At 47.6% G+C, this 21,550-nt stretch overlaps 1 protein-coding gene across 2 annotated transcripts in view; it reads left to right on the top strand.

The window, feature by feature from the left end:
• The window catches only part of DUSP10 (dual specificity phosphatase 10), a 33,916-nt gene extending 12,705 nt beyond the window's left edge, over positions 1–21,211 (top strand). The window contains exons 3-4 of one of the 2 annotated variants that reach the window (XM_064164557.1): positions 13,738–14,028; positions 18,858–21,211. In XM_064164557.1, the coding sequence (XP_064020627.1) occupies positions 13,738–14,028; positions 18,858–19,123 (557 nt within the window). In that variant the 3' untranslated portion in view covers positions 19,124–21,211. Of the gene's footprint in view, positions 1–13,737; positions 14,116–18,857 lie in introns of both variants that reach the window. The other variant, XM_064164555.1, reaches the window with a different exon arrangement.
• Positions 21,212–21,550: the final 339 nt, after the last annotated feature.

Below are 21,550 nucleotides of genomic sequence, written 5' to 3'. Positions count from 1 at the left end.
TCTTTATCGCATTAAAATAATTCCTGTTCCCTTCCCCCCCTCCACTTCCCCTGCTTCCTTTGTACGTAGCTGTAGCATTTCTTGATGACCTTTTTGTTAATATGCTCTCCAGTGGGAGCATTTCACAGTCAGTAGAAGCATGTATTCCTTCAGGGTTTAGGCTGACATTTCCAGTGATTATTTAATTGGGCTTCATGTTAGCCTGCATCCCCCCGGGAACGCATACTTTTGCTGTGAGGAGTTGTAACGTGTCTGGTTTTGAGTTCCTGCTATAAACACTTGCCCTCCAGAGAGGGTAAGACCAAGCCTCGTCTGTGGCTGCAGATTTGTCACCACAGTGCGTTTGGGATGTGGGATTTCTTGTCTTGTTCCTAGTTATGTTCTTGTATGATGCAGTCCTTGCACCGAAATTGAGAGCAGGCCTTCTCCTCTTTCACCTTCCTGACTGATTCCCAAGCATGCCATCATGCTTTGAAAGATGCTGTCATGTGGTTTGTTTTCCTGCAAGTGAAATCATAGAATCAGCCAGGTTGGAAGAGATCTCCAAGATCATTCAGTCCAACCTAGCACCCAGCCCTAGCCAGTCAACTAGACCATGGCACTAAGTGTCCCATCCAGTCTTTGCTTGAACACCTCCAGGGATGGTGACTCCACCACCTCCCTGGGCAGCCCATTCCAATGCCAATCACTCTCTCTGACAACAACTTCCTCCTAACATCCAGCCTAGTCCTCCCCTGGCACAACTTGAGACTGTGTTCCCTTGTTCTATTGCTGGTTGCCTGAGAGAAGAGATCAACCCCACCTGGCTACAGCCTCCCTTCAGGTAGTTGTAGACAGCAATGAGCTCTGCCCTGAGCCTCCTCTTTTCTGGTCATTCTTTCAAAGGGCAGGTTCTGCACTCACTCAGCATAAAGGATTTCCAGTTTCAAGCTGAAACTGCTGCTTTAAATGTCTTGAATTCAGTTGTATGGTCCATAAGCATACACAGTGACTCTGGGACATGCTGGTGAGTAGTCTAGAGGTTTAGTGGCATCTCTTGGAAAAAGTAGGTGAGGAAGGGACTTGTGGGATTTTCATGGGTGGCCTGAGCCCAAAACTTAGGTCTGAGGGAAAAAAAAAAGTTTCAGATGACAAAAAAACAAAAACAAACAAAACAAACAAACAAAACCAACTAAACACACTCGGGGAGGTGGTGGAGTCGCCGTCCCTGGGGCTGTTAAAGGCAGGATTGGACGTGGCACTTGGTGCCATGGTCTGGCCTTGAGCTCTGTGGTAAAGGGTTGGACTTGATGATCTGTGGGGTCTCTTCCAACCTTGGTGATACTGTGATACACAAACCCCCTCCAAACCACATAACCCAAAAACCAAACCACCAAGGAGGGCTTCCATTAGGCAGGTTTAAAAACAAATTAAAATGTAAAAATGTTGTTTTATAATTGGAACTAATTAGAATCCTAGAATGGTTTGAGTTGCAAGGGACCTTGAAGGTCATCTAGTTCCAACCTGCCCACCGTGGACAGGGACAACTTCCACTAGAACAGGTTGCTCAAGGTCTCATCCAGCCTGGCCTTGAACATCTCCAAGCAGGGGGCACCTCCGTGAGCAACCTGTGCCAGTGTCTCACCACCCTCACTATAAAAAATTTCCTCTTAGTAGCCAGTCTAAATCTCCACTCTTCCATCCTAAAGCCATTCCCTCTTGTCCTATCACTGTGAGCCCTCCTAAGTCCCTCCCTACCTTTCTAGTAGGCCTTGTTCAGGTACTGGAAGGCTGCTGTAAGTTTGTACCAGAGCCTTCTCTTCTCGAGGCTGAACAGCCCCAACACTCAACTCTGTCCTCATAGGGGAAGTGCTCCAGCCCTCTGGTCATCTTTGTGGCCTCCTCTGGACCTGCTCCAGCAGTTTAGTTTCATCCTTGTGTTGACCTAGTTGTCATCAGAAGAAGAAAGGAGAAGGGGTGAGAGGCGATGGTGGAAAGAAGCAAGTCCTGTTGAGACGTGGAAGGCGTTGGAGGTGACAGTGTGCTTGAGAGGAAGCGATGGTGGGACACGAGAAGCTGAGAGTGGAGCTGGGCAGAGCTTAGATCTCTGCATGGCAGGGAAGGGGCTGTCAGTGACCTCTCTCCTGCCCTGTTAGGATGTATCTCTGGGACAGCTGGCTGCTCATTGCCTGCAGTCAAATACAAAATAGAAGTAGATGACACCAGGGACTGCAAAGGCCAGGGGAGAGGATGTGCTGTGGCCAGGGGCGTGAGCTGTTGGGAGATGGAATTAGACGAATGGAAGAATGCCTGCTGAGGGGAAACCTTTCTGCTTTATCCTACATCACGCTCTTGACTCCTAAAGGGACCTCAGAGTGGTTGTCAAGGATGTGCTTGTAACTCCTCTAGGCCAGCACTGTGTACAAACAGACCTCTCGGGATAGTTCCCACATGGAAAAAACCTGACCTTGAAAGTTCTCCAGAGTGCAGGGCTTAGGCTTTTTGTTTAAGTGCTGTTGGCAGTTTGATTAGAGGGAGGAACTAGATTATCGAGGTGGAAGCTGTTCTTGGTGAACAATGTTTACTTTTACTTTTTTGTGTTTGTTTAAAGCTTAATCTTTTGCAGCGAGGCTGATGCTGACTGTTGGTGTGAGCGACAGGGAAGTAAACCCTGCAGTGGGTCTCTGGAACCTCCTGGGGGTAGGTGAAAAATATCCTTGCAGGACTACTTGACTTGTTTGAAGCAGGAGCAGAAACATAGAATCATCCAGGTTGGAAGAGACCTCCAAGATCATCCAGTCCAACCTAGCACCCAGCCCTAGCCAGTCAACCAGACCATGGCACTAAGTGCCTCAGCCAGGCTTTGCTTCAACACCTCCAGGGATGGTGACTCCACCACCTCCCTGGGCAGCCCATTCCAATGCCAATCACTCTCTCTGGCAACAACTTCCTCCTAACATCCAGCCTAGACCTCCCCTGGCACAACTTGAGACTGTGTCCCCTTGTTCTATTGCTGGTTGCCTGGGAGAAGAGACCAACCCCAGCTGGCTACAGCCTCCCTTCAGGTAGTTGTAGACAGCAATGAGGTCTGCCCTGAGCCAGGTGGGGGTTGGTCTCTTCTCCCAGGCAACCAGCAGCAGAAGAAGGGGACAGAGTCTCAAGTTGTGCCAGGGGAGGTCTAGGCTGGGTGTTAGGAGGAAGTTCTTCACAGAGAGAGTGATTGGCTTTGGAATGGGCTGCCCAGGGAGGTGGTGGAGTCGCAGTCCCAGGAGGTGTTCAAGCAAAGCCTGGATGAGGCACTTAGTGCCATGGTCTACTTGCTTGTCTAGGGCTGGCTGCTAGGTTGGACTGGATGATCTTGGAGGTCTCTTCCAACCTGCTTGATTCTATGATTCTCCAGGCTGCACACCCCCATCTCCCTCAGCCTCTCCTCACAGGGCTGTGCTCCAGGCCCATCACAGCTTCGTCACCCTTCTCTGGACACATTCCAGTATCTCAACATCTCTCTTGAATTGAGAAGAATACTTTTGTTAGGCCTTCCATTTTGGAAAACAGGGGCAGTGTAGGTGGTTGAGGTTAATGTGAGCATCTAAAAGGATATACTTTCTTTGTTTCCCCTCTTTTCTGTTGACAGCAGGAATGGTGATGTACAAAGCAATGCTGGTGTCACTGTGATCTCTCTGCATAGCAGAAGGATGGACTCTCCTCTGTTGTGGGCTTATCCTGACATAAATCTCCTTCCAGTGTTATAAAAACAAACAAAAAAAACCCCAAACCACAATTTCCTTAAAATTAAGGGAACAGCTCCTAACGTCACCTGGGTGAGTGTGGTCTCATGGGTCTCCACCCGCTTTGGCAGAAGGGAGTTGCCTTTCTCATCTCAGTTTCCTGCTCTGTGGGCCAAATACAATATTTTTAACCACACTGAACCTCTTACAGCAGTAAGGGCATATCCTGAGCACTGCTCAGCAGTGGCTGTGGGGAGAAGGCAGACATCTGCCTTGGTGGATGAATGGTGACCTTCTTGATGTGAGAAGCACAGTTCTTCACCACAGCGAGCAGAGCAGTCTTGTTGCTCAGGGCATCTGAGCACCCCTCCCTTCACTATCACAGGGTGGAGAGTGGTCTCCAGTGTGCACTGTGAACAGTCTTTGCTGTGGCTAACGTGATGCCAGCAGCAGCTGTGGGGAAGTGTGATTGTTGATGTTCCACTGCAAGTTACTTTTAGCTCCCACGCTCATCATGTGCACTCTCGGTGTCTTCGTGGCCTCTGTACCAGTGCCTTTGGTAGACCTACCCCTCCCTGAGGCTAAGGGAGTACTGGTAGAAGAAATATGGAGAGTTAGGTACTTGACTCCTGCTTTTACTCTGTTATCTGGTTGTGTTGGAGATAAGGTGCTGGGGTTTTTGTTTGGTTCTTTGTGCACAGCCACACACTTCAGCAGACACGGCTGTGTTGGTCAGTGGTACGAATCATAGAATCAACCAGGTGGGAAGAGACCTCTGAGATCATCCAGTCCAACCTGTCAAATAATGAAGAGGTAATCTGGGGGGTTGTTGATTTCCTGGGAGTGGATTTGGCCTATACTGGGTGAATTTTGCCTCAGCCTGTACAGCTCTCAAAGCAAGCAGGCTGTGATGGGTTTGCTGCTACCAGCACGCCTGTGTCAGATGGGAGCAGTGTCTCTTGGTACCTCTGCGCTGGACCTTGCTGGTTCACTCTTCATGACAATCTCTCCTAATGTAGATGTGACCTGTGGACAGGACACTGCCTCCCCATGAGCTTGGCTAGTCTGAGCCCCCTGTAAACCTGTTATATGACAGTCAGCACAAGGAAAGCAATGATACCTACCTTCTAAAGCTGATGGAGCCTATAGCCTGAGCCAAAGGGGAGTAATATGGAATCATAGAATTGGTTTGGAAAGAAAAGACCTCTAAGATCATTGAGTCCAACCATCAACCTTAGACCACTATGGCCATTAAACCATAGAAATGTAGAATGGTTTGGGTTGGAAAAGGCCTTCAAAGATCACCTGCTCCAACCCCTCTGCAGTGAGCAGGGACATCCTCCATTAGATGAGATTGCTCTGAGCCTTGTCAAGCCTGACCTTGAATATCTGCAGGGATGGAGCCTCAGCCATCTCCCTGGGCAACCTGTTCCAGTATTCTACCATCTTCATGGTAAGGAACTTGTTCCTAAGATTTAAACTGGAGATTGTCTGATGTAAAACCATGTCCCAGGGTGCCACGTTTACATGTTTCTTGAACACATCCAGGGGCCATGACTCCACTTGAGCAACCTATTCCACTCTCTGTACACTTTCAGTAAAGAATATCGTCCTGATGTTCGACCTAAACCTCCCTAGGCATGATTTCAGGCTGTTTCCTCTTGTGCTGTCACCTATAGTAGAGAGAAGAAACCAACCCCCACCTCACTACGACCTCCTCTCAGAGAGTTGTAGAGAGCAATAAGGTTTCCTCTCAGCCTCTTCTTCTCCAGGCTAAACAATCCCAACATGTGACAGTAAGGAGAAAGAGAAAATAAAGGAGTGTGGTGCTCAAAGGTAAGTGCATCTCACTTGAGCATGGTGCTACAGTCTGTAGCATGCCCTGCCTATGGTACAGGAGCAGCTTGAATGCTTGCATTAAGGCAGTACCACCCTGCACCCTCTGAGCACTGCTGGTGGCATAGCATAGGGGTAGCTATAGGTCCTGGATCCTCCTACCAGGCTAAAAGAGGACACAGCACTGAGTGGATGATGCATCTGGACAGTACCTGGTCTCTATTTTTACATGCTGGAACTGCATTTGCTTAACCTTGAGGCATCCTGCAGTTTGAATTAACTTGACACAAAGTCATCTGTTCATTAATAACACAGGAGCGGTTTAATTGTTGTCTTAGTGGAAAAATACATGAGACTGTCATCAGCTGTTGCTTCTGGCAGTGCTTTTCTGCAGTAATGTAAATAAATGAGGTCACAGGTTTAAAGGAACAGGCTGTACTTGCACCAATCCAAAGCGTCATCTTAAACAGATAGGCAGCAATTGTCAGGCTTTCTCTGCCCTGCACCCCGAATGTTCACTGCAACTTCTCAACCTTCAGCACACTCAGAGGCAGTCACAGGAGCTTCTTTTGCTGTGTAGGTGCTGACAGAGCACATGCTAAGTGTGTGCTTTAAAGTTTGATTTCAGTCCTGAGTGAGTGAAGCTTTAGGTGGCCAGAACCTTGGTATTGCCAAATTCTCTGCTGCTCCTCTCAGGCCTGGCAGCTCAAGAGGAAGGGAAGTTACAGGCTGAGCATCTTCTCTGCTGGTGCTTCACAGCATCCTGGGACTTCTGCTTTTGTTGAGCTTGTCTGTTTTGTTTGGTTTGTATGGTTTGTTGTTGTGTGGTGTGTGGTTTTGTTTGGTTGGTTTTATTTGAGATGGCTTTGTGGTATTGTGGTCGAGGATGAGCAGATCCAGAAATCTGCCTGGCCAGCTCTGAGAGCTGTATAAAAGGTCTGTTTGTCTCCCAGGACCACGTGTTCTCTCTAAATGTGGATCCTGCATCTGCAGCCCATCACGATTGAAAATGTGCTCCTATTTGCAATCATAGTGGGAACACCCAGTACCTGTCCTGCTCAGAACAATGCAGAGGTATTGCTTTATGGTGAGAGTATTTCATGGTGGCTGGCTCTGTAAGTGCTCTCCCTGTAGAGGGAACAGGGACACTTACTCCCTTGACTGTGGGGTAAGATCCTCTTTCCAGATAGGAAGCGTATTGCAGGTTTACTGAAACGTGTTGTAATCCCACATCCTGGTTTGCATGTAGTCACCCAGCCTTGGGGCTGCAGTGTCAGTTGTCAGAGGTGCCAAAGCAGACACAGGGAAGGATGGCAGGTGTTACAGTTCTCCTTGTATTTCAATTCTGAATCTCACCTTTAAACAAAAAAAAACCCCACCAACCCTACACACACACAAAAAAATAACCAAACCAAACCCATCACTCAAACCACCAACATCAAAGCAAACTAAAACCTGGACAAATGCACACACCAACCCACCCCCAAACTAAAGAAAAGCAAACACTCTCCCCTTGTGTAAAACGTGTAGGGTTTGTTTTTCTTGCTGCTTTTTTGCAAGTGATTGTTTCCAGTGCAAGGTCATAGTCCCTTGTAAGAGCTGGTTGCCTAGTTCCTGCCGTGCCTTCTGTGCCTGTTTTGCATCATATTTGCCATCTCCTGATAGCAAACGACAGGCACCATGTTTGGCATGATTTTTTTATGCAAGCACCATGCTGCTTGTCGTCTCTTGTTTGTTCAGAGCTGATCTGGCTTCTGCCCAGCTGCTCACCTGGCCTCTTCACTGATAGATGTCAGGGAAGAAATCATGGATGAAGCTGCTGTATGTTTGTCTGCTCCATTTGGGCATCTTCCGTGTGGTGTATTTGGGGTTGTCTTCCCATCATTTGGCCTGATGCTCCTGTTGGAGTAGTGGTGATTGTCCTGGGCTCCTGGGTGCCTGTAGAGCTGGGAAGTCTGTGTGCAGCTGCTGCATGGGTGCTGCACAACAGGGTACTTTGAAGAGCATTAAGCAAGATGTTTATGGGCAGATGGTTGTGAAGACCTTGAGCAAACGTGAATAGCTGGAGCATGTGTGATGCTGCTCTGAGTTTTGAGGTCTCAGACAATCCAAAGTCTGTTGTCACTCTAACATTCTATCAGGGCAGGATGCTGAAAGATGTCACACACCAGTACCTGGCAAAGTCTCACTGGCTTTTGCATCAGTGGTGAGCAAGACTCCTCAGTCTCCTGTTGTGTTCCACTAGTCTAGCCTTGAGCTCTGTGGTAAAGGGTTGGACTCGATGATCTGTGAGGTCTCTTCCAACCCTTATGATACTACTACTACTAGATAGCAGACAAGGCCACCTACTGCAAAGGGTCCTGCTTCTGTGATTTATTTCCTTACAGAAGAAATCCTTTGGACTCCCTTGTGTACTGGGCATCCTTCTGTGTCTGTCTTCATTTGGGTTTGGATAGCTTCAGCTCCCCTGAAAGCCTGCCTGGCAGCTGTTCTGGAGTACCACATACACAAAAGCTCTTGGGATGTTTTCCACATCCTTGCCTGAGCTGCATCAGATTTACTGGGTGGCTCAAGCTTTTCACTGTACTTTGGTGATTTTACCTGTGTGGTATGTGTAAAGCTGGAAGAGACAGGTTACAAGCATGATGTTCTGTGGAAGGGAACACTGAAGGCTTACCAAGCTGTTGGCATTTTGTTTTGTTGTGGATGATGGCTGCAGAGCTGAGCCTAGGCTTCGTGGCTGTCGCTGAAACTGCTGATGTGTGTCACTATGCATGCTAATAATCTTTCTTGGTGGCCATATTCTGTTGCCCCTCTGCTTAGCCTGCCTGTATGTGGTGAAGGCTTTTTGCAAGTAGGAACTCAAAAGCTGCTTCTAAAAGGCAGTGTATTTTTGTGCCAGCAAGAGGCTAATGCCAGGTTGTGCTTCTCTTCCCTGCTCCCCATTAGTGCCCTCTAACACTTCCTTCGTGCCCTGAGTTTGGAGGTGCTTGAGCTGCCTTAACTGTAAAACAGCTTTTCTTACAACCACAAGTGGAGTCTCTGCATCCATGCCTTGAGCTTCCTTGTGATGTGGAGTTGCTGTCAGTAGCAGTGATATGTAGTAGTCAAGCATTGGAATTGGTTGCCCAGGGAGGTGGTGGAGTTTCCATCCCTGGCGGTGTTCAAGAAATGTGTGGACATGGCATTTGGGACATGGTTGAGTGGCCATGGTGGTCTTAGGTTGATGGCTGGACTCAGTAATCTTAGAGGTCTTTTCCAACTGAAATAATTCTATGATTCTGTATTTTGGTTCTTGCTGAGTTTAATGAATCAGCTCTTAGACCAGGCTTGTGGTAGCTGCGTGTTGGCCTGCTCTCCAGGTACAGCTGCTTCTGTCACACTCCTGTGTCCTGCTACACAAAGGTTTTCAGTGCTGAAATGGCAACTGCTTGACAGATGAATACAGATGCACTTGAATACCCTGTACACTGTATTCACTTCCATGTGGAGAGTTCATCCCTCTTTGACTGCTCATAATGAACTTTGCTTGGACTATTTTTGGGCATTGGTCTTATTGAACAGTAGAAAAACCTGAAAGTTATGCATGCATGGGCACTTGGGAGGCATTAATGTAATTTAAATTACCTAGGAGCAAGGATGATGTGTGGTGAGTGTGTCAAGAAGGGATTAAAGGAACAGTGTTCCTAAGGTGTCTGGATCTTGGTTTGGGACCTGTATGACTTGGATGGCAGCGCAGATCCAAGCTAAGCTCCTTCTTATGACTTTAGAGTTCAGCTTCCTTCTGTGACTGTATCTTGCTGCATCCTTCCTGAGTGTCCAGTCTCCCACTGCTCACATCTGAGCCAGGTCAGGTTGATAGACTTTGCTCAGGAAAGTGTTGTTTCAAGGATGTTTGCTCTGAGGATTGCTTGGCTATGATACTTTACATATTGCTTGAACTGACTTTTAAATCCATGACCACCCAGGTGAGGGAGGAGATGTGGTCTGACATTAGCAAGAGGTGATCTCTTCACTGATAGATGTCAGGGAAGAAATCATGGATGAAGCTGCTGTATGTGTCTGCTCCATTTGGGCATCTCCTGTGTGGTGTATTTGGGGTTGTCTTCCCATCATTTGGCCTGATGCTCCTGTTGGAGTAGTGGTGATTGCCCTGCACCTCTTGGTTTCTTCTGTGTGCAGTGACAACAGCTCTGCACAAGGTAATGGTCTCTGATCCTTCCCACCCTGTTCTCATCTGTGGACCAAAGCTCACCCTGAGAAAAAGTTGGTAACAGTGACTTCTGGGCAGGCAGAGGCTCTGCAAGGAGGATGTAGATGGTGAGTAAAGAGCTTTCTCAGCTCTGATGTATCTTTGAAGGTGGCTGATTAGGCAGAAGGATGTCTGCCACACCATCAGTATGTATGTGCTTGAGTGATGAAGCAATGGAGTCCTGCCTCTGCCTATGCCTGCTTACTCCCAGAAGGCAGCAGAAGAGGTGGAAAATGAGTGTTGGCTTTGGAGTCACTAAAGTAACTTGTCAGGGTTTTTTTGGGGGAATCTCAGCACGATCTAGTTCCTGTTTAAAGAGCAGTATTTAAACAGAATGGATTGTTTCCTTGTACAGGAGGGCAGGAATGTGACTTAGGGCTTAGCTTTACATTCAGTCTCTAGGCTGAGGCTCTGGTTTGGATGAGACCTCAAACACCTTTGGCCTGAGGACCATAGTCTTGTTTTCTTGACTGGACTGAGAAGGCTTTTCAGACTCTGTCAAGGCCAGGTGGTGCAACTGGCAGCCAAGCTCATATTTTTGTTCTTGCTCTTTTTTGCCATCCTGCTCCCCTGTTGTAACAACTTTACAAGCAGAGATCTTTAAGGCAGATCTTTCTGCTGTTTGGAGGACAACAGCAAACAGCTGAACACAAGCATGCTTTTGAGGGAGGGGAAGTACTCTGCCTGTTGATAGAATCATAGAATTGTTTCACTTGGAAAAGAACTCTAAGATCATGGAGTCCAACCTAAGACCACCATGGCCATCAAACATGTCCCAGAGTGCCACATCCTTCAGTTTATAATGGCCTAGTAATGAATTAAACACTTTGAAATGCCTCTACTCAGCTCTGCTAAGACTCCACCTGGACTACTGCATCCAGTTCTGGAGCCCCTATTCCAAGAGGGATGTGGAGATGCTGGAGCATGCCCAGAGAAGGGCCACTGGGATGCTCAGAGGGCTGGAGCAGCTCTGCTATGAGGACAGACTGAAAGAGTTGGGGCTGTGCAGTCTGGAGGAGAGGAGGCTCTGAGGTAACCACCTTGTGGCCCTCCAGTATCTGAGGGAGGCCTACACAAAAAGCTGGGGGGAGGGACTTTTTAGGCTGCCAGGGAGTGACAGGACTGGGGGGAATGGAGCAAAGCTGGAGGTGGGGAGATTCAGGCTGGACATGAGTCACTGTCCCTGGAGGTGTTGAAGCAAAGCCTGGCTGAGGCACTTAGTGCCATGGTCTGGTTGACTGGCTAGGGCTGGGTGCTAGGTTGGACTGGATGAGCTTGGAGGTCTCTTCCAACCTGCTTGATTCTGTGATTCTAGGAGAGTGGTGAGAGGCTGGAATGAGTTCCCAGGGAGGTGATTGAGGCCCTGTCCCTGGAGGTGTTTAAGGCCAGGCTGGATGAGGCTGTGGCCAGCCTGCTCTAGGGTAGGGTGTCCTTGCCCATGGCAGGGGGGGTCGGAACTAGATGATCTTTCTGATCCCTTCCAACCCTGATTCTATGATCCGCAACTTTCTCAAACTCTTCCCTGGTCAGCCTGTTCCAATGCCTGACCACTCTTTCAGTAAACAATTTATTTCTTACTATCCAGCCTAAACCTCCCCTGGCACAATTTCAGGCCATGGAATTTCAGAATTTTATGGCAATTCAAGGATTTGTAGGAAAGGAAAGTAAATTAGTAGCAGTGTGTGGGGCACAGAGGTCTGGATGTTAAAAAGAGGGTTGTAACCTAGTCTGGGTGGCTTGTGCTCAACTTGTAGCCAGGTGGGGGTCGGCCTCTTCTGCCAGGCAAGCAGCAACAGAACAAGGGGACACAGTCTCCAGTTGTGCCGGGGGAGGTCTGGGCTGGATGTTATGAGGAAGTTGTTGTCAGAGAGAGTGATTGGCATTGGAATGGGCTGCCCAGGGAGGTGGTGGAGTCACCATCCCTGGAGGTGTTCAAGCAAAGACTGGATGAGACACTTAGTGCCATGGTCTGGTTGACTGGCTAGAGCTGGGGGATAGGTTGGAGTGGATGATCTTGGAGGTCTCTTCCAACCTGGTTGATTCTATGATCTGGTCCCTGAGTTTGTCCCACCCCACGTACAGGTATGTGGACATTTGGAGTTTCAGCACTCAAAGCAGAGGCATCAAAGTCCTTTGCCATGCCTGATCCAGAGCCCATGTGGCAGTGTGTTTTGCTTTGGTTTACACTCTTCCTTCACTTAAATAACTGTAAAAGCTTGAAAAAAAAACCAAACAAATCCACTTTTTTCCCTTTTATTTTCTTCCTTTAGTTATTTAAATACCGTTATTGGGATGGTGACATTCAGGTTTTACTTTGTCTAGCGTAGCTCCTTCTAGCAACTTCAGTGTATCTCTCCCTTCTCCTGGGCTGTATTTTGTTTAGGTGTTGGGTTTTTTTGGTGGTTTTCTTTTGGCTTGCATTGAAGCACAGCAGAGTCTGAACACTGACCCAACTCAGTGTGGTACATGACTTCAAATCTCCTGGTAGGACATCACCATGTGCTTTTGTGGTCAAAGCAGGGGGGATATGTGGTTGCATTTCTCCCCTCTTTCTGCCTTTTGGAGGAGCCACCTGTTAGCATTACATCAGCGGCTCCCAGGAATGCTGCTGCCTCCTACCAAAAGCCTTACACAAAGTCGTTCTTCTTGTATTGTTTGTGCTCAAAGAGCTGATGTCATGCCAGCTGATGTCATTGTGTGCTTTGTGTAATCGCTATGGAAACCAGGCAGGTGGGGAGCCTGGGGCTGATGTAATTGCTGAATGAGGTGTAGAAAGGAGGTCTGGTTTGCTGGCCTCAGTTCTGTGGAACTGCCCCCTTGTGTGGAAGGAAAAATTAAGAAGGGAGAAAGTGCTGCATGAAAAAGCCATCAAGATGTGCAAGAGAGCCAAGGGACACACCAGCTGAAAAAAGTGACTTCTCTTCTCCTCCCCCCCACCCCCAGATACGTTTCCCAATCCATATTTATAGCCTAAAAATAACTTGCTAGATATTTTTGGACGACTGGGGCAGAAAAAGGAGAGCTGTTTGCCACACAAGTGAGCACCTCAGTGGCTGTTAGGTTACAAGGAGAGGTGTTCTTTTGTTGGAGTGCTCAAATGTGTACAAACCCTTTCCTGGAGCAGAGCAGTGAGGTCACTCGCCCCTCCGCAGGGGCGTTGGATGGGGGCATGTCCTGCTTGGATGCTCCTGGTGGGCAAATCTGCTGTAGCCTGGTAAAGCTAAAATACTGTGCCAGCTGGCTCACTGCTTTGCTTTAGTGCTGCTCATCGTTTTGGTGGTGTTTTCCTTCCTGGGAAAAGGCCTTTTGTCTTTACCCTCCCGACTTTTCCTCCTTCTATGGTCTTGTAGATAGAGCAGCTCTGGCACACAGATGTTGCACAGAGGTGTGTTTGTTCCTTGGCAGGGTCAGCTTTGTGGAGGGGAAACCAGCGTGCGCTGCTGATTCATGCCACCTTTGCTGTTGGTTGCCCTGCCCAGCATTGGTCTCTGACAGAGGCGGTGGGGACATACTACCTGAAGGGGCATTGTAGCCAGGTGGGGGGTGGCCTCTTCTCCCAGGCAACCAGCAATAGAACAAGGGGACACAGTCTCAAGTTGTGCCAGGGTAGGTATAGGCTGGATATTAGGAAGAAGTTCTTCACAGAGAGAGTGATTGGCATTGGAATGGACTGCCCAGGGAGGTGGTGGAGGCACCGTCCCTGGGGGTCTTCAAGAAAAGACTGGCTGAGGCACTCAGTGCCATGGTCTGGTTGATTGGTTAGGGCTGGGTGCTAGGTTGGACTGGATGATCTTGGAGGTCTCTTCCAACCTGGCTGATTCTATGATTAGAGCCAGGTCCAGTCCTGGCAACCTCAGCATGTGCTCTAAAGCAGGGTTGCTCCAAAGCATCCCCCACCTCAGGATCCCTAACCAAAGCATCTGCTTGGTCTTTATTTTCCAGGAGGACTCAGCGGTTTCAAGCAGAACCATGAAAACCTCTGCGACAACTCCCTCCAGCTGCAAGAATGCCCAGAGGGGGGAGGAGGGGGCGGCGCATCCGCCGTGCCCCCCACGCTACCTCAGTCCATCCCCACCACACCAGACATCGAGAACGCTGAGCTCACCCCCATCCTGCCCTTCCTCTTCCTCGGAAACGAGCACGATGCTCAGGACTTGGAGAAGATGCAGAGGATGAACATCGGCTACGTCATCAACGTGACCACCCACCTGCCCCTCTACCACTACGAGAAAGGCATGTTCAACTACAAGCGGCTCCCCGCCACTGACAGCAACAAGCAGAATCTCAGGCAGTATTTTGAAGAGGCTTTTGAGTTCATTGGTAATTACCCTTGGCTGGAAATGCTCCTGTGTGTTTCTACCTGTTGTAAGAGGCTAGAGTGGCTGCTGTGCTTCGCTAGCTGCCCTAAAGGCTGCAGAAAGCCACATTGACTTTTGGGTTGTCAGAAAGAATCATAGAATCAACCAGGTTGGAAGAGATCTCCAAGATCATCCAGTCCAACCTAGCACCCAGCCCTAGCCAGTCAACTACACCATGGCACTAAGTGCCTCAGCCAGGCTTTGCTTCAACACCTCCAGGGATGGTGACTCCACCACCTCCCTGGGCAGCCCATTCCAATGCCAATCACTCTCTCTGCCAACAACTTCCTCCTAACATCCAGCCTGTACTTCCCCTGGCACAGCTTGAGACTGTGTCCCCTTCTTCTGTTGCTGGTTGTTTGGAAGAAGAGACCAACCCCACCTGGCTACAACCTCCCTTCAGGTGGTTGTAGACAGCAATGAGGTCTGCCCCTGAGCCTCCTCCGGGCTGCACACCCCCAGCTCCCTCAGCCTCTCCTCATAGGCTTTGTGTTCCAGGCCCCTCACCAGCTTTGTCACCCCTCTCTGAACACATTCCAGCACCTCAACATCTCTCTTGAAATGAGGGGCCCAGAACTGGACACAGCACTCAAGCTGTGGCCTGACCAGTGCTGAGTACAGGGGAAGAAGAACCTCCCTTGTCCTACTGGCCACACTGCTCCTGATGCAGTCCAGGATGCCATTGGCTCTCCTGGCCACCTGGGCACACTGCTGGCTCATCTTCAGCTACTCTCTACCAGTACCCTCAGGTCCCTTTCTTCCTGACTGCTGAGCACCTGAGGCTGAGCACCTCATGTTTCTGCTCCTCCTCATCTCTCTTGTCTGTAGCTGAGTGACCTGGGGACACAGTTTTTATCCACTGATAGCAGTGCCTACCTCCAAGCTTCCAAATTTTGGGAAACCCCAGAAATCTGAAGACTTTTGTCAGCCCTTTTTTCTTGATGCACTTGTATTCCTAGTTTCCACAGTGGTTTGCAGCCAACTTTTCATAGTAACTGTTCTTAACAGTGGCTGAGGCTTTCCTGACTTAATTCCATGAGAAAACTGACAAACCTTCCCTGTTTGCTTGCTCTGCCATTAGATTTATAACTTCAGAGTGCATGCATGGATGAGTGGGTTGTGATGAAAGCTTGTATTAATAAGGCTCTAAACCTTGTAGGCTGTGTGAGAGAGATCACCACAGACATGCAGCATGCTGAGGAGGTTGCTAAAGAAATGACCCAGCAATGTCACCTTGCTATGATCTAAACAGTGCAGCCATCAACCAAATCTAGGAGTGTCTTCAGCTCTGGTGGGTCATCTAGGCTAAAGCAAGGTGGCCTCTTTAAGCCAGGCTGGCCAGTAAGGATATCAGTATGTGACCCTGAAAGCTTCTGAGGACCTTCCCTTGTTCTTTTGTATGTCTTTGTGGGCACAGCTTTTGCAGCATGGTGAGTGTCCACTTGTGATTCTGCAGCAGCAGAACATGTCCGAAGTGGTTTTGTGAATTATGCTGGGAGGAACCACTGCCATGTAACTTTATTTACTTCTTCTGAGGCTGGGCTAATCTCTGCTAATACTTCAGGCCCTATAGTGGAGGAGTGGTCAAAGGAATCATAGAATCAACCAGGTTGGAAGAGACCTCCAAGATCAGCCAGTCCAACCTAGCACCCAGCCCTGGCCAGTCAACCAGACTATGGCACTAAGTGCCTCAGCCAGGCTTTTCTTGAACACCTCCAGGGATGGTGACTCCACCACCTCCCTGGGCAGCCCATTCCAATGCCAGTCACTCTCTCTGGGAAGAACTTCCTCCTAACATCCAGCCTAGGCCTCCCCTGGCACAACTTGAGACTGTGTCCCCTTGTTCTATTGCTGGTTGCCTGGTAGAAGAGACCAACCCCAGCTGGCTACAAACTCCCTTCAGGTAGTTGTAGAGAGCAATGTGGTTCCCCCTGAGCCTCCTCTTCTCTAGGCTAAACACCCCCAGCTCCCTCAGCCTCTTCTCATAGGGTTTGTGTTCCAGGCCTTTCACCAGGAGGTGTCCTTTTGTGCTGTGTTACAGCTTAGGTCCCTAACTGACCCCATGCTGTGGTAGGATGCAGAACTACCTTCATCTCTGCCCTCAAACTATTGCTATTTATGACCTTTTGAGATGTGAGTTCACTGCTTCTGAAACTCAACCTGTCTTGTGCTAGCTCTGTGGAGGTGCTCTCAGGCTCATCAAGGATTGGGCTCCAGTCATGGAACTTGGTCCTAGGGCAGGAGGTCAAAGCTCAGCATATTCTTCTGAGCCCATCTGTCCTTGCTGTATGCGTGGGCCAGAGCTGTGTTTCAACTGGCAGTGGGGCACTGTGCTGATGCTGCTGCTCCAGTGAAGGTGAGCAGGCAAATGGTTGCTTACACCACAGTTCAAATGAAGGTACTGTACTAAAGCTTGAATCTTACCTATGAGACCAACTTCTGTGAGCCTCTCTGCATTGTGGAGAACCAAAGGATCTCTACTTAAACCCAAACTTTCTCTAGTGTTGCTAAGCCAACTGCAGCTCTACTGGTAGCTCCCCAGACTGCTGATTGCTTTGTGCATGGGAAGTTGAACTTCCCTTTTTGAGTTAAGAGAACCTCTCTCTGAGGTCAGGGGTGGGAGGTAACCTCCCTTTGGCTCTCTGAGAAATAAAACTGGATCAAAAAAATCAATAAAACCTTAAATTTTGAATTTAGGTGGAGAAACTGCAGAGGTCTGCTGAGGCCCTTTAGGAGTGGGAGGGAGATTTCTGCTCCCAGCATCCCAATGAAATGCAGGATTAGAGCTCTCCAAACCACTAAAAGATAGTGTTTGGCTTACCAGGGGCAGGAGAAATAGCCTTGCTCTGAAAAGGCTTAGAAAATATTTCAGGCTCCATTTTATTTTCCTTTTTAATAATTACAGCTTGAGGGTTTGTCTTTAATAGACAAATATTTCTCCATTGAGAGTAGTTTCTCCGTAGCAAATTTAGGCAGCTGGGGAAGTAACTAGTCTGAGCTTTCCCTTCCTTGGGGTAAGCTTTAAATTGCATTTCAGAAGATTTGGGCATGTTTAAATAGCCAATCATTGCCCTGTGTTTCTTTAAGTATATCCTGGAAGAAAACCACAACCCAACCTAGCTTTAGCTAAGGTTAAAGCCATAGGAAGTGAAATCATCATAAACTCTCTGGAAAAGTGTGTCCAAACGAGCTAGAGAGGTTCAGCTTTTGGAAGGACTAACAGGCTGAAAGTGTCTACAGGGAAGCTGGTTTCATTTATGCTTTCACTATAGAGGTTGAACATGTGGGGTAGGATGAACCATACTCTTGGTGGGGTTGGATTCATGCCCAAACTTGCAAATTAAATTCACTCTCCTGTAGATTAAACTAAAAGAAATAGGTTAAAATGTCACATCTCCAAAGTTTTATCTCCTGTTTTAAAAGCAGGCTGTGGGAGGTGAAGATGGTGTGGTAGTGACTTTTTCATGTCCTGTTAGCAAGTGGTTCCAGTGGCTCTGTCATACTTAAATTGCTTCCAGGTTGCATCCCTCTAAGTGACATATCCTGGTAGAAAGTGAATGTGTAATTTTGAGTGTGTCTTTTGTGTGCCTCCTTGCCCTCCTCATCCTTTGCCCACTGCTTGCAGGGAAGCTATGGAGAGGCAGCTTTCAGCAGCATGCAGTACCTTGCTCAAATCCTTAAGAGACAGAATTATGGTGTCATTAAGGTTGAAATAGACCTCTTTAAGATTAAATCCCATCACCACTCTGCCCACTAAGCCATGTGCCCTGTCTATGTTGTGTAACACCTCCAGGGATGGTGACTCCATCATTTCTTTGGGCAGTCTGTTCCAATGCCTGACCACTCTTTCAGGAAAGAAAGTTTTTCTAAGATATCCAATCTAAACCTCCTTCTGGTGCAACTTGAGATCATTTCCTCTCCCAAATAGCTACTGAAAGGGGAAGAGGCCAACACCCACTTCACTGCAACCTGCTTTCAGTTAGCTGTAGAGACTATGGTTGGACTTGATAGTCTTGGAGATCTTTTTCCAACCAAAGCAATTCTCTGATTCTACGAAAGGGAAGCGACTGCTGTGCTTTAATGAAATAAAGAGGCCTTCTACATTGCTACTCTTAGAATCATAGAATCAACCAGGTTGGAAGAGACCTCCAAGATCATCCAGTCCAACATATTCCCCAGCCCTAGCCAGTCAACTAGACCATGGCACTAATTGCTTCAGCCAGGCTTTGCTTCAACACCTCCAGGCACGGTGACTCCACCTCCCTGGGCAGCCCATTCCAATGCCAGTCACTGTCTCTGCCAACAACTTCCTCCTAACATCCAGCCTAGACCTCCTCTGGCACAACTTGAGACTGTGTCCCTTTGTTCTATTGATGGTTGCCTGGGAGAAGAGACCAACCCCACCTGGCTACAGCCTCCCTTCAGGTAGTTGTAGACAGCAATGAGGTCTGCCCTGAGCCTCCTCTTCTGCAGGCTGCACACCCCCAGCTCCCTCAGCCTCTCCTCATAGGGTTTGTGCTCCAGGCCCCTCACCAGCTTCGTTGCCCTTCTCTTGACTCGTTCCAGCACCTCAACATCTCTCTTGAATTGAGGGGCCCAAAACTGGACACAGCACTCAAGATGTGGCCTGATTTTTTTTTTTTCTGTGTGTGTGATTTAGAGACTGACAAAAGTCTTACTTTCATCTGTCTGTCTTCTTTCCAGAGGAAGCTCACCAGTGTGGAAAAGGTCTCCTCATCCACTGCCAGGCTGGGGTGTCGCGATCTGCCACCATCGTTATCGCGTACTTAATGAAGCACACGCGCATGACCATGACAGATGCCTACAAATTTGTCAAAGGCAAACGACCAATCATTTCCCCTAACCTTAACTTTATGGGGCAGTTGTTGGAGTTCGAAGAAGACCTAAACAACGGCGTCACCCCACGAATCCTCACACCAAAGCTGATCGGCGTGGAGACTGTCGTGTGATGGGCGAAGCTGCCGAGAGACGGTCGTGGAAGGGTTAAGCTGATTTGGGGCAGCAATGGGTGGGTCGTGGGGTTTTCTTTTGGCTTTTTTTTTAGCTTTCGAGGAGGGTTTTGTGACAAACCTTTTGTGAATAAAATCCTTTTTGGTTTTTTTTGTAAGGAAAGGTTTTTAAAAGCTTGGAGAACTTTGGCTGTGTTCGGGATGCTGTTGGCTATTTCCTCCCCAGACGCTGGCAGAGCAGGGAGGCTTCAGAGCGAAAAGGACTACTTTTAAAGATCAAAAGGAGAAGAAGAAGAAGAAATATTGGCCTCTTTTTTTTTTCCCCTTATGCTTATTTTTCCCCTCCTTTCCAGCTACTTGTAGAATTTATGGCTAAGTAGTCTGTGCAGGTTCATAGACTGAAGAAACCTAAGTTGAAAATGAAATCCAAGCAGCCAAAACTCCCTGAAACAGAAGGGCCTTCGTTCTGCAAAGGCTTTGCTGAAGATAACCTAGTTAACGCTCACCGATGCAGAGGAAATCAGAGCAGCTTAAAAAGTCTGCAAGGCACTTTTTTTTTTCACACTCCTGACTCGAACTAAACAAGATTTTGGGGGGAGGGGGAAGAGGAGGAGAAGTTTCTTTGGCGTGTTTCATGTTCCAGTTCTATTTTTCTATTTCGGGGCGTTAAGATTTTAACAGTAAAGGGACTTTGATCATTCTATGCCATATGCCTTCACTGGCTTCTTGTGCAATAATAAGTTGGGGTTTGTTTTGAGTGTTCAGTTGTAGAGTTGGCTGCCCATTAATAAGAAGATAATAATTTTTAGAGTCTAATAGTGCAACAGCAGCCAGCTTGGTTCAGGAAGGATGAGAGCAATTATTTCGTTCCTCTTTAGATGATTTTTTTGGTCCTGGTTACAGTGCCATAAACCTTGTTCCATATGTATATCAGAATGTACAAAAGAAACCACCCCAACAAACCCAAGAATGAGCAAAATTTATTTAAAGGTTTGTTTTTCTTTTTTTTTTTTTTTTACAGAAAATATTTGTGTGCTTCAGTAGTCTCTGTACAGAGGAAGAAAAAGATGATCATAAACCAGAAAAATCTTTGGGGCAATGTTGTGTCCTTTCATTTCTTTAGCAAATGCTCCGTTGCCTTTCCCTGGGTTGGGCTTTTGTTTTTTTCTGTTCTGTACTTTTTGGTTTGCATTTGGTTTTGTTAGCAGTGTATATCTCTTTCCTCCCCCCACTGATGAAACTGGTGTCACTTCTTTTGCATCTCCTCTCGAGTGTTTTCCTTCCTGTCCTCTGCTGGTGGAATGTTTTCTTTCTTTTTCTACTGTACTTTTGCATCCTTCGATTTCTGTAACCGGATTTCTCTCCCCTCCGAAGCGGATTGGGTTTGGAGCTATCTAGCTGAGTTAGCAAGGGCTCTTTGGGACAGACCTGTCATTTCTACAGCTCAGTAGGCATTTGGAAAAAAATAAGAAATAAACATTCTCCACTGATTCCTTCTCATCTTCCTGCAATTAGCTTTTTCTGTCTGACAAAGCTGTCCGGTTTCTAGAAATGTGTTGGTCCTGTGTGTGCTTTTCACAGCTCCACAGTCCCTAGGAGTCCTCCTTCTGGGATTTCCCCCTGTCTTGCCCATCTTCATCCCCTTCCAGCTGTGTCAGTGTTAAGTGTGGTGTGTTTTGTAGGGCTGATGTTTCTGCTTGGCAGTGTCCCTTAGGGTGGCTGACTTCTGCTTGCTTGCTTTATATTTCCTCTTTGTTTTTAATGCTGTGGTATAACCTGATCTCTTCCAGGCTGTGACTGACTCTAAAGTTTATTTGTATGAGCCTAAAATGAGTTGGGAAGCACTTCTTGTGTGATTCTGTCGTGCAAACTGATATATCCCAAAAAGTCTGATAGCAGGGAAGGTTTTTTTTATCCTAGAGGAAAACCTAGGTGGACTGAACCAAGGCTAAAACAGGACCTGTCAGAAAACTTATGTATAATCACCTTAGACTTGTATATTTTTGTGGACATTTTACTTAAAATGTTGTTACTATACAGATATTTTCTTGACTCTCATCCCTTTATTAAATTATTTTTCTACTGGAAGTGATTTTTTTTAATTATTATTTTTAATTCTTTTCTTTGATCTGTATTGGTCCTTTTGCTGAGATGCCTTTGGCAGTGAGTGTTGCCTAGGTGGCAAAACTCAGACTGTGATGACTGGATAGAGAAGTTACTGTTTGCTGGCTGGAAGCCTTCTTGCCCTAAAAACAAGGAGGTGCCTTACCAAAAATGGTCTCTGTCTTTCCTTCCATCCCCCCTTCTCTTTTGTTTAGGCTCAATCTTGTCCAGCTGTTCTTCATGACCTGCAGGTGCAGGTTGTTTGATGGCGAGGAGGGGCTTATTAAACCTCTTTGTTTCTTGCCAGGGAGGTAAACCCAGGTG

This window comes from Pogoniulus pusillus, chromosome 25 (assembly GCF_015220805.1).
Source record: "Pogoniulus pusillus isolate bPogPus1 chromosome 25, bPogPus1.pri, whole genome shotgun sequence".
Taxonomy (NCBI): Eukaryota; Metazoa; Chordata; class Aves; order Piciformes; family Lybiidae; genus Pogoniulus; species Pogoniulus pusillus.
This window is presented reverse-complemented; position numbering and strand designations above follow the sequence as displayed.